The sequence below is a fragment of the Silurus meridionalis genome, chromosome 4 (genome assembly GCF_014805685.1).
Source record: "Silurus meridionalis isolate SWU-2019-XX chromosome 4, ASM1480568v1, whole genome shotgun sequence".
NCBI lineage: Eukaryota > Metazoa > Chordata > Actinopteri > Siluriformes > Siluridae > Silurus > Silurus meridionalis.
In genome coordinates, this window is record NC_060887.1 from 33,477,585 (window position 1) to 33,493,979 (window position 16,395).

The following is a 16,395-nucleotide window of genomic DNA, read 5'->3' on the forward strand; positions in this document are numbered from 1 at the left end:
ATCTTAGTAATAATGATATGAATATTATAGTCAATTTTGAAAATGTCCTAAAAAGTAATGTGTGTAGTAATGAGTGTAGACTAAATTTTTGTCTCAACTATATGACTTCGAGGTTGAGGTTGTTTTGTGACAATTTAGGGGCTTATTGTTTTAGAAGAGTTTAGCTCAAATCTTCTTGTTATATGAAAGTTACATAATTACATTTGTGACACTATGTTATACTTTATTATTATTATTTTTTTACATAGTGTTTACTGATTGGCAATATACTTTACAAAAACTACAGCCATTAGCTGCAACTAGATTATATTCTTTTTCTATTTAAAATTTTGATCCACATTAGGGAAGAACTGAGCTACACTTCTAGCTTCAACTGCATTTAACTAAGGGCTTCATTTTTCATGACCGTAAGCATAATCCTGCCCAAATAAAATGTTGATCTAAATCTCTGTCCTTAAGCATGTCATGGCTCCTGACTCCACCCCACAGAGTACTGGCACTCCACTCACATTCTCTAATCCGGTGGTCTGATTTGGCACAAATCCCTTCCATCCTCTGCCAGGACCCCACAGAATTTGTTTGTGTGAACTGATCAAAGTGTCGCCTTCACCTGTGTTTGTAATATACACAGCTGAGGGAGGGATTATTAGATAGACAGGAATGGAGGAGGAGGTGATCTAAAATAAAAGGGGCAGCCAAAAGAAAGAGAAAACTGAGATGTATATATTGGTATATTACTATGTAATTACATATAGTTATAGCTCCAAATGTACTTGAGAAAACCAGAAAGATCAAAACAAAGAACACAAATGCAAGTGAAAAAATAAAGAAAGATTAAGGAATGCTACAGTGACAATGGTTGCAATGGTAAATGAACAAAACACGAATTTTAACATTCATTCTCTTCTGATTTTATCAAATAATACACAAAATATTACGCAGAATCCTTACCTAAAATGTTCATGTGGTTGAAACATGATGTGTATCAGGAACTAGATTCTAATCGGCAATAAGCAAAAGGAGAGATAGAAAGCGGGCAGGACAAAGTAAAACCATGTTCATTGTTGGTGACACAAGGTGGGGTGCCACATGATGCATTTCCTTATCAACTGCATTACCAGGATGTGTGGTGTGTGGTTGCTAATATGTTGGATAAAAACTAACCAAACTGATCGGATGAGGCAGGTACAGAAAAAAAGTGTAATTAAGATTTAAAAATCTTCCATTTACATATCAGTTCACTAGATTAATTAAGAAATCTGGTGATTAGGACTAGTTAGCGTGAAACAGGAAGTGGCAGCTCAAACACTGGAATTCTCATTGGAAGGTCATGAGTTCAAATTCCAACACCACCATGCTGCCACTGCTTGAGCAAGGCCCTACAGTAAATACAACTGCTCAGTTGTATCAGTGAAGTAATTGATCACTCTAAAAAAGGGCATCTACCAAATGCTGTAAATGTGAACGTCACACAGTTGTTCTTGGCATTGAAAAAAGGTTTGGGCTTTGCCCATGCTGGATTTAAATCCATAAATGCAGATATTTGGAGCACTGAGGAAATGAAAATAGCATCACCCTTAATAGACAGATACACTATATTCACCAACGTTTTGTGGACTCCTGACCATCACACCCTTGCTGAACAATTTCTACAAGAGCATAATTGGGATCAGACCCTGATGTTGTGTGAGGATTGTGGGGGTCCACCCCGTGTTCAAGTTCATCCCCAAGGTGTTCAGTGGGGTTGAGTTCAGGGCTCTGGGCAGGACACATTTTTCCACTACAAACTTCACACACTGTGTCTTCATGGTGCTCGTGTTGTATACAGGAGCGTTGTCATGCTGGAACAGGTTTGGGCCTCTCAGTTCAAGTGAAGGGAAGTGTAATTTTTACAAAGTAAAAAAAAGTGTTCTGATGTCCACAAACCTTTGTTAGATACATTGTCATACATCCTGTAACAGAGGTAGCTCAACGCTTAAGATGATAGACTTCTGATGAGAAATTTGTGAATTAAATTCCTACCACCACCACCAAGCTGCTACTGCCCCTTAGTGAGGCCCTTAACCCTCATCTGCTCAGTTGTACTAATAAAAGGATAATTGAAAGTTGCTCCCGATATGGAAAATCTTTCAAATTCTATAAATGTAATACATTAGGGCTTATTTGCTGTTTGTCACAAAGATTCATAGTTTTCCCCTCTTAATATTAATTAATAGTATATAGTTTGTCATTTTTAGTTTTTTATTCACTGCTAAATTTTCATTGCAATGAGCCATATGTCCCACAAGAGGGAGCAACCTTCTAAATGTATCATGATTTCCTAAAGGAGCCACCACTGTCGTTTTTCAGCTCATTAACCGCATACTCGATTTGAGAATGTAGAAAAAAAAAAAAATACTAAAACACAAATATTAGTCACTAATATTTATTAAAAGTAATATAAAATTCAATCTCGTATCCAATCTCAGAAAAAAAAGATGACACATGAACCACCAAGAAATGGACATCTGTAATATATCGTCTTTTTGATCCAATAATAATTTTTATATAATCTGCTTCTAGACAGTCTGGAAATAATCAGTATTAACTACAAGATATTTCGATTCAAACATTGTGAAGTGAGTAATCCGGTATTAGACGCACAGCTGAGAGTGTGTCTACGTGACGTGCTCCACATGGTGACTCCTATAAGTGACTTTGCATGTATAAATTGACTAACTTTCAGACACACACTCACACAAACCCCCTTTTTCAGACTTTGATGATGTCACAGCCAGCGGCTCGTAACGCTGAGGATCCCAGATGTCCAAGTTTGGCTAATTAAACAGGAAGTGAGCCTTCCGGGCACGTCCTAGTAATTTAGCACAAAGTGTGTGTGTGCGTGCTTTTGTGTGGTGGGTAAAAAAAAATTTTGATTTAGGAAGTGATTCTTTTTTCTTTTCTTTGAATAACCATTTAGTAGAATTGAGTAATGTAGAATTAAGTACACGTGACCAGTACAAAGTTTCTTTCTTTCTTTATTAACAAAGTGTGTTATAGTTTTTCTGAGACATGCCATTCTGAAGCAGTGAAGCATCATGGTACAACCTCTGTATTATCTCTACTATCTGCAACGATAAAGACCCATCTAAGACTGAATATTTCTGCTTTCTGTAGGTATAATCCACCTCGCTGCTACAGAAGTGTGTGACTAAACTGGTGGATATGAGTGCGCAAACTGCGGGCTGTCTGAACTGACGGCATGATGACTCGTAAGTGTAGGTAAGCACTCATTAACAAATCGTGTGTCATGTCTGCCTAGCAAAATCCCTGTATGTGGATGGTGGGGGGGGAGTGGGGGAGTTCCCTACAAATAGAACACACCAAAAAAGAAAAATGGGAGAGAGAAAAAAGAGAGAGAAGGGGGGGCGGGAGAGAAAGGGGAGGAGGGGTGAGGGGAGGGAGGAAAAGAAGTATAATTACAGTAAGACAGAAAGTGGAGTCAGAGTAGAGAAGAAGGAGAAAGACAGAGCGTGTGTGTGTGAGAGAGAGAGAGAGAGAGAGAGAGAGAGAGAGAGAGAGAGAGCCCAGCCCACTTGTTCAAAACCATTTACCTCGTGCATAGTGAGCAGTCCCAGAGCTCTTCACTGCTTCCCAAGGGCTCGTCCACAAGACGCCTGCCTTTGCCATCCAAACTTCTCAGAGACCCAGAAGCAGGAGAGAGATAGAGAAAGAGAGAGGGAGAGAACGAGAAAAACACCTACAAGTGAAGCAACCGGCAGAACTATTCATCCTCTTCAGTCATCACCTCTCTTCACAGCAGCTTATTTTATCCAAAAGGATACCCTTTTTTAAAAAGCCTTTCCTTGAATTTAGTAAGTCTAACTTTTTTTTTTCCAAACCTGTCAGACTGAAGACATCCACAGGTAGTTCTTGGAGGAACATTTTGCTCAGGAGGAAAACTTTCTTCTTTTCTTCTTTTAGTTAGTTAGACTGCTGTGGACAATTTGCATCATTTCTGCTCCAAGGATGACGCTACTGCCTGCTACGAGTGTCACCCTGCTGCTCCTGGCTCACTGCTATTCTCTTAACGCCATGGCCACCTCAGGCACCTTGGCATCCTCGCCCTCTTCACCATCTGACTGCCCTTCTTGTGCCATGGCAAGGCTGCGAAGGAGTGGCACCGAGGCACTGTTGGAGGAGGAGGAGGCACAGCAGGATGTGGTGGAGGCGGTGAAGAGGCACATCCTCAGCATGCTGCACCTGCAGGACCGGCCCAACATCACACATCCAGTGCCCCGCGCTGCCCTGCTCAATGCCATCCGCAAGGTCCACGTGGGCCGCGTTGCCAAGGACGGCAGCGTACTGATCGACGATGAACCTCACAGACGCCTCGAGGCCGAGAACAGTGAGCAGACTGAAATTATCACCTTCGCTGAAGCTGGTGAGTCCTTATCTGTGTGCGTGTGTGTGTGTGCGTGTGTGTGTGTGTGTGTGTGTGGTATGTGTGTGAGAGAAAATGTTCAGAATGACCAAACTTGTATCTAAGCGTCCCAAAAAGCCCAAAGAGTTGACAAGTGGATGAGAAGACAGGAATTTGAACTTTTTGCAAGAAAAACCTGTTGCATCAAAGCAGGAGAGAATAGCTAGAAATGTGGTGCAGCCTTTCTCCTCCGCCTCCTCCACCATAGTAACATCCTGCTGCTTTATAGAATTGCTGATTATCAGGGAAACCCCACTGAGTTTCCCAGCCATAAACGCCACTTACCTGCAGACTGACAGGCTTCCCAGGGAGCCGTCTGCATTCTTAGGGGAAAAAAGTTACCAGTTTTTACTTCTAGGTTTTCTACAGGGGCAGATAGGGAACTGTTAGAATCCTAGCAGCATTTAAAAGTGGCGTTAAATCTGTTATGCACAGAAACACGGGGGCTCCTTCCTGAGTCACACAGCAGAAGCGATTGATCATTACAGGGAGACGTGACAGAGACGATGTGCTGTAGCGCTCGGGTGGATTTTCTCATTCCTGAACAGCAGAGTGCAGAGCTTCTATGCGAGCTTCTTGGTGAAACGAATGACTGTTTGGTTATAATTAAGCTTGACATGCAGTTTAGAATTAAATTGGAGCACAAAGAAGCAATGGAAAAGTTAATGAGACACAGAAGCAAACATAAGAGCAGCGCAAATAGCAGTCACTTCAAAACAGACCTGAAGTTTCTTCATCTTAGCCTAGGGTTTACATGAAGCTTTAAATGAGGGGAGACTCTGCAGGGATCCTTGAAGTACTTAAGTACCACACCAAAGCTGGAACAATAGTGTGCTTTTAAAAGACACATCCCTTTAAGGCATCCTTCTTAACTGAAGTCGAGCACAAATTTGCTCTTAAAACTGAAACTCAAAACGGCAAAAACATGCACAAATAATGCACATTGTTTCGACTTGACACTAGTTTTTATAGACAGACAGGTGACACACAGTCTGTGTTTACAACACAGGAAGGAATGTGTGTGTAAGGGTTAAACAGCCAAGTTGTCAGGAAGCTTCTCATCATTCTCTCAAATACATTTTCTCTTTTAAGACTGTCACTGTTGTGCAAACATTTGCAGATCTTACTTTAAGTTGTACTAAATCCATGACATCGGCAAAGAGTCAAACCCCGGAACGTACGGCATAGGCGCTCGTCTCGACGATTCCCTTCCACTCAACACAAATCGTTTCCATGCAGAGCTGCACTGCCTGCTTTTCTTCACGTTGCCATGTAAAATTGGACCCAGATGATCAGACATCCGCCAGCATCTGTACGCCAGCAAACTGGCCTTAGATGGACTTTCAAATTTCACATTGATCACATAATCAATATCCCTCATAGCACCTGACACTTATTACCCCACTTATTACACTGTAAATAGCCAAACCAGAAACAGAAGTCAAATTTCTTCACACTTTCTCTCACCTTCCTTTGAAATTCCTTCACCTTACCTGCATAATTGAATTTGCTTTACGAGGTGGCTGAATTCCAGCTTTTTCTACACATTCCAGTTTATAGGAGCTGTTCTCAGAAGTGACCACAAGGGGGGATTGCCATTGAAGGAGTCACGTGAAAAAGACCCTCACCATTCACAGAAAGCAGGAGTGCTGAGTGAATGAGCGGTTTTTGCATTGCAACCAGACAATACCTGAGAGGAAAGGCAAGAAAAGAAATAACAGGGAACCGGAACTCGCATTTCGTGTTCCTGTCGACAAAACCTTATAAAATGCCAGTGTAGTGGAGTTTCTGATGACCTTTTATGTTCATACAGGAGGATTATTTTTCAAGGAAAGTGCAAAATCTGAACTACATTGAAAAATATTGTATTATGTTGAAATAGTTTTGAGCATTTGATAGTCCCTTAAAGTTTAGAAGGATAAATTACAGCTGACTAGAGCCAGCATTTCTCCACATAGATGCTTAGAAAGATAGATAGATAGATAGATAGATAGATAGATAGATAGATAGATAGATAGATAGATAGATAGATAGATAGATAGATAGATAGATAGATAGATAGATAGATAGATCTTATTAGATTTTATTAGTCATATATCATCTTTCTCTAACTCTCTCACACACACACACACACACACACACACACACACACACACACCCTGATGACTAATGTTATGATTGTAACTGATTCCTCAATAGCATTATTCTTCAGAGCTAGTGAATAAACACACCGATTACAACATTTGGAAATTCATCCTTTTCATGATCAACAAAACTAAAGCTCCACTCCAAAATACAATTACTTCCACTTTTCAACTGACTCTGTTGTAAATTTCGCTGTATTAATATTAGCATCCAATCCTCTCAGTTTCTAGGTAATGTGAGGTAAAACAGGACCTTGATGTGGCTATCAGTATTCAGAGACAAGGACTTTATACGTAAGGACGGCAGGGACTTCAGCATGCTTACACTAGGGTGAATTATTGCCTTTTAAAGCACAGTGCTGTTTACAGTACTAAAGCTTTCATGTCATATTTCATATATTTGTTGAAACACATTTCAAGGGCTGCTTTGTCATTAGTTTGAATTCATGTCAGCGGAGTTGTGTTAGTGTGTCTGTGCGAGGACACGCCCACAAAACGTGACTCCGGCTGCTCAGTTACAGGCTTGTGCCTTTTTAAGACACTGTAGGAATTCTGCGATTTTGTAAACATCGCTGACAAGAGCGAGGCACGCCAGAGCTTTGCCAACATATATATCTTAGGAATGCATTGCTTCTCCTTGACTTTGTCATAGCGGAGGGCCAATCAATCTCTGCTCAGCACCAGAGGTCAGAGGAAGAAAAATACAGCCTTTGGGTAGTTATTTTTCTCTGAGCGTTCAGCACAATGAGTATTATGCGTAATGCCATGCACATGCAACAATAGCGATAGAAAGAGAAGACTTTGGTTTACAGAAGCTATTCTGGTCCTGTGTGAAACTCATGCCAGGGAGCAAACAATCTGTAAACCGCCTGCTTGTTCCAAGAGCCTGTCCAATGAAGATGTGACAAAGTCAGACCCCTATAAATATTTTCCCATATCTTTGGGGATGGCAAGATTAAAAATAAAACAACGGCTAGCCCAGGACTTGGGAACTTGGTTTTTTGAACTGTAGCTCTGGTAGGATAAGGAATGCATTCATTACATTCCTTACTAATGCAGAGACTGTGCAAAAAAACATCTGCATACCCAGAACATTCTAGAATATAATGAAAAAAATAGCTGTAAATGATGTGTGTGTACTGTTTGGACTCTGAGTGCATTACACAAGCGCGCTTGCTACAGTACTTCCCTGAGACCTGACGTGTCATGAATTAATGACTCAACACTAATGTCTTTTCTGCTCTTCCTCTTTTTTTCCTGTATGTTTTGTCATTTAAGAACTCTCACAATAACCTCCATATCCTGCATTTCACGCTTATGACTGTAATTATTACCAAAGCTTGCCTTTTAGTGCGTCACTAAGACAGCTAGGATGTTTATTTGCCAGAAACAAACCTGTGACTGGAATATTTTGAAAATTGTTTGTATGAAAAATGATATACAGGAAGTTAGCACATGGGAACAAATGAACCACTGTTAAATGATTATAGACCACTGTTCAAACTCTACACATTCCCAAAAAGCTAACAAGACCTTGTTTTAGAGCATAAATCATAAAGCGGTGTATTTTCTAATGAGTCCTAAGAGACCTTACATAGTTCAGTGCATTTTTTACTATTAATAGTTCAGACCAATTTATGTGAACTCATTAGATGTGATTGTTAGCTGTATTCCAGGATATATGACTGTGACTGATATCTCAGCTATATTAAGTGAAAGAATTTAGAGCATCCATCTGAAAACATTTTAGCATGCAAAAGGAGTAAAAGTACCCAAATTCTTTGGAAGAAGAAGAAAAAAAAAAAAAAATATATATATATATATATATATATATATATATATATATATATATATATATATATATATATATATATCTGCTGTCTGAAAGTACAGTACAAAAGAAATAAAAAAAATCAAGACATCTACCTAAAATAATCAAGGACTGGTTTGAGAACCAAGGGATGAGCTGAGGCTAACTAACCACAGCTTTAGTGCTAATCATTTAGTCTTTGCTAGCATCAAAAACAATTCAATAAGTCAATACAAACAAGTCCAATGCTGTTGTATTGATAAGCTAAGATAAGATAAGATAAGATAGGATGAGAGTTTGTTTTGTTTTCTCTCTCTATATATATATGATAATAACTAGCTGTCACATAACAAACCTTGTGTGTGTAGCACTACATACAGTAGATAGATTTGAGTTTTCCAATTAAATCAGTTTCTATTAAAGTATATTAAAACCCACACATACAGATACTTATAGAATATTATGACTTCCCACCTCATACCTCAAGCAGTATTGCCATATATTAATACAACACACATTTGAGGATATATAGAACTTGTTTTCTGAATTCTATGAGAAAGGTTTAGACACTGGTCCTCTATTTTTTCTACCGCTGTACGTTGAAGTTGAAGTCGTTTCACTTATTGCTAACTGACAGCAGATGATCCACTGTTGTTTGTGTGATTGGTTGGATGGCTTGCAGATGCCGGCTTTAACAGATGAACAGTTCAGTTTGTCTCTCAGCTCCAGGAAGGGAACACGCATGGTCGCAGGCTAATCCTGAAACGGATATAATCATTAAGATCGAAGCGATAGCGATGAGTCACGGCTACATCGCGGCTTTCTCTCCAGCAACCTTATGTGTCTTTAAGGCCATGTGGAAATCCAGGCAATTGCGTGTAATTTCTATCGCTCTGTCACATTAAGATCCGATTATTTGCAGTTTTCCAAAAAGGAAGCTTTTCTATAGCAGGACTTCACTGCTTTCTGAGAGTGTGTTTCCTGATTATAAACTCTTACATGGTCAGTAAAATGAACTAGACATTTAAGATTTTGTAATCAGGGGTAAAAGAATACAACCATTATGACAGAAGTCCAATTAAATAGAGCACATCAGGTTGAAAGAGAGCACTTTATGCAGCAGAACATTCGACTCTGATTGTCATTGGTTTCTCAACAGTGTCAATCAGTTTGCACTAGTTTTGAAGCAGGAGGTGAATTTGAGCAGTGCCGCATTAAAAATATAATTAATAATAGAGCCTCTTTGTCCTCTTATGAAATGTATATTTATGATACCTTTGGGAAACTGGGCCGTACATCTGAGTGCTAATGCAATAGCGTCCACAAACACTTAAAACACCACACTATAACCACACTGTATGTTTCAGAGATATAAAAAAGGAATCTGTTTGTTTTTGTTTAAACATTTCATGCCATTGCTTACTTCAGTTTTAAGCTTGACTAAAAATCTGACTGTGGAAAGTTTTATTCACAGCAAATTAAAAATATATAAGGCTTAGAAATATGCAGCAGACATAAAAGGCGAATGGGAGTTTATGGACAGTGTTACTTTTGTTCACCGGTTGCTTGAATTTGGCATCTTAATACATTCATACCAGAGTTGTTTAGTCTCTGAAATTTGTCCTCATCGCTGCCACGACCACATTAAATTTTGAAATATGCTGTCTGGTACTGCAGTGAAGGAACCCATCTTAAACACACCAACTCATCATTATAGCATTTTATAGCTTGCTTTTGTTCACAGCTGGTGAAAACAGAAAATAGGTCACTCATCTAATTTATACAAAGGTACTGGAAAGAAGTGCAGAACTTCTGTCGTTATTTCAGCTGACAAATTTTGGTGTCAAGGCTGGTTATCTTAAGGTTATCCTCCACAAGATCTCAGATTTGAGGTCGGTTTGCTCACAAGGCCATACCCTTTAACCGGAAATGTTCATGTCAAAGCATTTGTCACTAGTGATAAGCCCTCCCAGTAAGCCACAACAATCAAGCCAGTCTTCACTTGCAGACTAAAACTGTTTCCTTTAATCAGTACTGTCAACAAATTAGCTCAAGACGAATCACATCTTCTCATTACAATCATCCCCAGGAGGAGAACAAACACAAAGTTCGTCCACAAGAAAGGCGTCTCCCTACATCCTCTTACTATCTCTTTGACTCGGAGGTTTGTTCTTTTTTTTAGCTCTGCAAAATTTGTCTTTCGGGTTTGGTGCCGCAGGTCGTAAGAAGTTATACAATATGACAGGAGGCGAACAAGGAGATCAAAGAGCATGATCATCCCCTCCAGCACCACCACGTCCCAAAGGTAAACTAGATAGAGATGAGGATTAGAGAACGCATTAACCAAAGCCGTGTTTAAAGAAAAGTCTACCCCCCTCTACACACCTCTTTAAGGTCCCAGGTGATCCTATATTGCTCCCTCCTCCCTGTTTGAAGACATGGATTCGGGGGGGGAAGAATGTGTAAATGTTATTTTCCATCTTTGTGTGGGGGACAGCTGTGCAAACTACGCTCTCGTGGTTGCACCGGTGTTTATTGTTAAGGGATTATTGTGCGTCTTTCAGCTCAGAGGGTTTTTTTCTCCCTCTCTCTCACAAATGTATTGAGAATCATGTGGAGTAAGGCTGCTTCCAAACACTCTCCTACTCAGCCAGGTGGGGGGTGAGTTCTCTGTGTAGGTCCAAACCCTTGCTGAGGAAGAGCTCGAGCTGGGTTTACTCATCTTACTGAAAGCTAACGACGTGCCATTCTTTAGCAGACCACAGATTAAAAAGGAAACAATGAGCTAGCCGATGCTGGAAAAGCCCATTATTTTTAGACTCCGTTCATGAAGCGATTTCTGTGTTTGGACAGATGGGACTTGGGATGTGTAAACACATACACATACCCACACACACACACGCACACACAAACTGACATCATTGTTATCATGTTGTAATCCTATAAATATGCAGCAGGGTACAATAGAAATTGGATTAAATATTGTCTGTCCACACTTCTAAGATGTACCACTTTTCTCATGAACTAAACATGTTTACCTTGAAGTTTAAAACCAAACCATAACTCTGCCTTTGTAATCATTGGGTTTGCTGAAGTGTCAATTGACAAGTGATTGTGGAAGACGCTGTAGCAGAACTCATAATTTACAGCCAGACACATCATCCAACGACAGCTTAAAGCTCCCGACAAAGGTCCTGCTTTTTTTTTTCCGTAAGATTTGTCTCAGTGAGTGGAGGGAATTCATTTAAAAGTTGGCCACTCATCCACAATGTGAGACTTTCCAGAGACCTCGGCTATGTCTGTAAAATGCAGCGGATCAAAGCCAATGTAAGACTCTCAAATTATTAAAAACACGCCACATCGAAGCTGGCAGCTGGACACCATGTACTGCGTGTTGTCACGGCCATCGTGTGTTACTGTACTCGGCTATTATGCGTTAGTGTACTCTGTTATTTCCATTTCAAGGTAGGATAGACAAGGCAGAGCTAAGTGGGAGGGACGTGTGTGTGTGTGTGTGTGTGTGTGTGTGTGTGTGAGTGTGTGTGTCTGCGTGATGTTTTCAGAACTGATTCAAATTTCTGCCTTTGATATATTGAAAAGAAGCGTTGTTTAAAAAACTGGCTGTTGCTCAAATCCTGGTGAGCTGGTCAGTCCTGAACTATGGCGTCACTGCCAGAGATACAAAGCACACACATTACTGCACTTCACACACAAAACACTACACACAAAACAAACTACTGATGTTACCACTCCCAGACAAAGCTATCTTTAATGTGGTTGATTCTGCAAAATTAAACTTTCCAATTTATGAATTAAAAAATATCTAATTAATGAATATTCTGCATTTTTTTTCCTTCTTGTTTCTCCTTTTGTTTAATTCCTCAGGTGAATCTTCAGGTTTAATCAACTTTCTCATCTCTAAAGAGGGTTATGAGATGTCTGTGGTGGAGCAGGCCAACGTCTGGATTTTCCTCCGTCTTCCGAAGGGCAATCGCACCCGCACAAGCGTAACCATTCGGCTGTTCCTGCAGCAGTCCGGCTCTGGAGAAAAGCTGGTGGCTGAGAAAACAGTTGACACCCGACGCAGCGGCTGGCACACTTTCCCTGTGGCGTCTAGTATGCAGTCTCTGCTGGAAAGGGGCATAAATGCACTGAACCTGCGCATCTCGTGCCCGTCCTGCGGCGATGCTCGCGTGACACCAGTCCTGGTGACTCCAGGAGGAAGAGGAGGAGAGCGAGAACAGTCTCACCGGCCCTTTCTGATGGCTGTGGTGCGTCAAATGGAGGACAACGGGCCAAGACGGCGCCGCAAGCGTGGCCTGGAATGCGACGGCAAGGTACGTGTGTGCTGCAAGCGTCAGTTCTATGTCAACTTTAAAGACATTGGTTGGAACGACTGGATCATTGCGCCAACAGGCTACCACGCCAACTACTGTGAGGGCGAGTGCCCGAGCCATGTGGCTAGCATCACGGGCTCAGCACTTTCCTTCCACTCCACTGTTATCAACCACTACCGCATGAGAGGGTACAGCCCTTTCACTAACATCAGGTCGTGCTGTGTCCCCACTCGCCTTCGCGACATGTCTATGCTCTACTACAACGAGGAGCAGAAGATTGTCAAGAAGGACATCCAACACATGATCGTGGAGGAGTGTGGCTGCTCGTAAGAGAAAAAGATATGCAAGGACAAGGAAAAGAGCAGGGAAGGACATGAAAAAAAAAAGGCTGAGTATGGCTTACAGGTCAGGGTGGGGAGGGAACAGGGACCAGTTCCTCTAACAATATGGATTTGGGCAAAAAGAAAAAAGGAGTGAGGTGAAAGGGATGAGGGAAAGAGCTTGAATGAGCTCCGTCAATCTCTCTCTCACACTCTGAAATCCTATACAACGACGGGCCTCTCTCTCGACACAGTGGCTGCTTGAACTTGGCTGTCTGAAAATCCAGGGGATATCAGTTTCTGTGGCACTTTCAGAAAAAAAGAATATATATAATATATTTTTGCTAGAAAAGCTGAGGGAAAGGGGTGAGATGATATTTATGCGAGCGAGAGTGCAGTGCGGTCGCTCCGAACATGCCCCGCATAAGGGAGTGACCATGATGATGAGGTGCCTGAAAAAGCAAATCTCAAAACTATGCAACTTGTCAAGTATTAAGATTTATTTTTCATCAATGTGTTGTTTGGTTAACTATTTACTTTTACAAACTTAAAAAAAAAAAGGAAGTTGACTTTTTATACTTTTTTGAAAGTATATTTGATGTCTTATCCATGTTTGTACGTGTATATGTACGTGTATGTGCGTGCTTGTGTGTGTGTGTGTGTGTATGAGTGTGTGTGTGTGTGTTGAGAGATACTTGAAAGAAGTTTGACGGGCTGCTGGAACCAAACCTTTCTGTTTTATTATTATTATTATTATTATTATTATTATTATTATTATTATTATTATTATTATTATTATTATTCTAATTAATATAAGTTTATGTTTATAATGCTAATATTTTCCTTTCCTTTTTATCTATTTTTAAAATGAGACGTTTCGAACGTTTACAGTTTGCACTATACCATCAGCATATCCACATATACAAATGGTATTTAGCCGGAAGACACAAAGCACTTCAAAATGGACAAAATTTCAATAAAGTGAGTTTGACCAGGTGAGGAAAAGTGAGAAACGAGGAACAGACAAAAACCTGGACACATCTGCATAGAGTTTTTTCAATAATTAAACACCAAAGACTTTAAGTTAGTTACTTTAATTATTATTGTTTTTTTTTAATACATATAGTTTTTTTCCCAGAACAATATTTCACTAAGTTGTCCAGGTCAAACCCAAGCAAATGCCCTGAATAACTGATCCATCCCATAATAATTCTCAATATTTTGTGCTTACTTTTTGTTTGTTTTGCACTGCTGCACTCTCCATGTGTGTTTAATGGTCTAAATGTTAAACACAGCACTTAAACCGACAATTATGAGTTCTCTTCTTGCTTTTTTTTTTTTTTTTTTTTTTTAATGAAAATGAATGTGCAGCGTTGATATTTAAAGAAAAAAAATTGGGAGATGAATTGCTGAATGATCTGTTAAGGTATTTATAAAATAATTCACCAAATATTGGAATGACCCTGTATGGCCCAAACAATGTCACCATTTTGTTTTTACAGATGTATTTTTCTTTTAAAAACAGGTTAATGCAATGTTTAAAAAAAAAGTAAACCAATTACTTAGTAAAAAAAAAATTCGTATTACAATACAAAAGCTTATTGTCAGGATCTGTGTGAATGCATACAAAAAATAACAATAAGAAAATAGATAAATAAAAAACGTGAAAAATGTCAAATCTAAAAAAAAATTATATGTGGTATATGTTTTTGTTTTTCTTCATGCAGACAAAAAATGACACTGAAAGAAGTGGATTAAGACTAAAAAGTATATATATATATTTTTATTCTGTATATATGGAAATAAAAATACCAATATGTTGCATTGCTTTGTTGTACAAAATGTGCTTGTGTTTTTTTTAACCTAATTTATTTTACAGTATTTTCCCTATTTTTTTGCTTCACCATTAAAGTTACAAGGTTGTACACTAAAACAGACGTGTGTTTGTTATTATTGGTTAAAAGCAATTTGGTGGAAAAAGTTCTAGCATGAAGCTGAAGGAGTGGCCACAGTAAAGAGATGCTCTGCATGCTCCATCCACTTCATCTTTATTTTATGTTTAGCTAAACCACATACCCAACCCACAAGATGGTCCATATCAAAAATCACACTAAAATACTTTACATTAATCTGTTCAGCTAAAACTAATGAAAGCTGATGGAAACAATTTACTCCTCATTCTTTAAGTTTTCCAACAAAATAAATAGTACTTTACTTTCAAGAATTAACTCCTAAAGTACCTAAAGGTTTCAGCTTCATAAAAAAAGAGCTCTATTTGGGACGTTTTCCAAAAGGGAAATGCTCTGTTATAAGGTTAGTTCCCCGAGAGGGAAATAAAGGAAACCTTTAAAGTATAAAATCAATTCAACACAAGAATCCTCCATACTCTTCTATTTAATCTTTAACCTTCTTCTATAACATCTCTTTACTAGGAATAATTTACTTTAATTTCAATATAGTTTTATAAACAATAGAGAATAGTCTATCATAAAGCTAAAATTATTATTAGAAAAAGCTTTAAACTTCCAGAAAGGCACTTCCTTAGCAATTTCTTTTTATATATAGATAGGAAAACCTCAAAATTCTACATAAAACTTTTAACTATTCTCATAATGCAACCTCAGAATCCTCTTACAATCTCTACTGTTATATGTTTAAAAAAATCATTGTTATCCTTTAAGGAAATCCCAAACAAAAACTCTTTAGAATGCTAAAATCCATTAAGTATCCAGCTACCTAATAACTATTACATAAAGAAAAAGCTTACAGGCTCTATAAATGTTCTATAAAAATATTTTCAACGTGGTCTTTTTATCCTAAAAAGTGTAGTTATTAGGTTTTAAGTTTGTATATTCAGGGAATTGTTAGAGTTACTGTTCAATGCATTTATGTGATTATCGAAAGCATTCCAGGTAGGAAGGAAACCTAAAGGGAATTTGTGTGTTTTCCTTAAAAAAATGATCTATTTACTTTTAATAGAAAAAGGCACATACAAACGGTATGAATGATACCAGTTGTACAAGCAAAAAATATGATGAGGACACTTACAATAACATTTAAAGCCAAAATGTGCGACTTACATAGTTATTTTATACAATTTTTGCTTAACAAAGCAAAATAACCAAAAGGCATGTGCTCATAATACAATACTGAGGTGTGAAAAACAAACAATAATTTAAAATGGGGCATGTATATTAGCTGAGTAATCCCCATACTCAGTAAGTGTTATAAGTATATCCTTGTCTAAAATAAATGTGTTGTACTAGTTGAGGCAACATGGTTTTAATAGTAGTATACTGCAACTTCAAAGGAGCTCCTCAAT

General features: G+C 38.8%; 1 protein-coding gene across 3 annotated transcripts; it reads left to right on the top strand.

The window, feature by feature from the left end:
- The first annotated feature begins 3,178 nt into the window (after positions 1-3,178).
- Positions 3,179-15,006, top strand: inhbaa (inhibin subunit beta Aa). Of its 3 annotated transcripts, none has more exons than XM_046848422.1 (3): positions 3,179-3,261; positions 3,964-4,423; positions 12,302-15,006. In XM_046848422.1, exons 2-3 carry the CDS (start codon positions 4,009-4,011, stop codon positions 13,081-13,083), a joined length of 1,197 nt encoding a protein of 398 aa, XP_046704378.1. In that variant the 5' UTR covers positions 3,179-3,261; positions 3,964-4,008; the 3' UTR covers positions 13,084-15,006. The 3 variants fall into 3 exon arrangements, with proteins under 3 accessions (XP_046704378.1, XP_046704377.1, XP_046704376.1); XM_046848421.1 differs by lacking the exon at positions 3,179-3,261 and adding an exon at positions 3,521-3,854; XM_046848420.1 differs by lacking the exon at positions 3,179-3,261 and having other exon boundaries at positions 3,521-4,423.
- The last annotated feature ends 1,389 nt before the right edge of the window (positions 15,007-16,395 follow it).

What these genes read in the sequence shown, in the direction of transcription:
- inhbaa (XM_046848422.1), top strand. Translation starts at nt 4,009, where the DNA reads ATGACGCTACTGCCTGCTACGAGTGTCACCCTGCTGCTCCTGGCTCAC. An exon ending in TATCACCTTCGCTGAAGCTG is followed by an intron (nt 4,424 to 12,301) that starts GTGAGTCCTTAT and finishes TTAATTCCTCAG; the next exon opens with GTGAATCTTCAGGTTTAATC.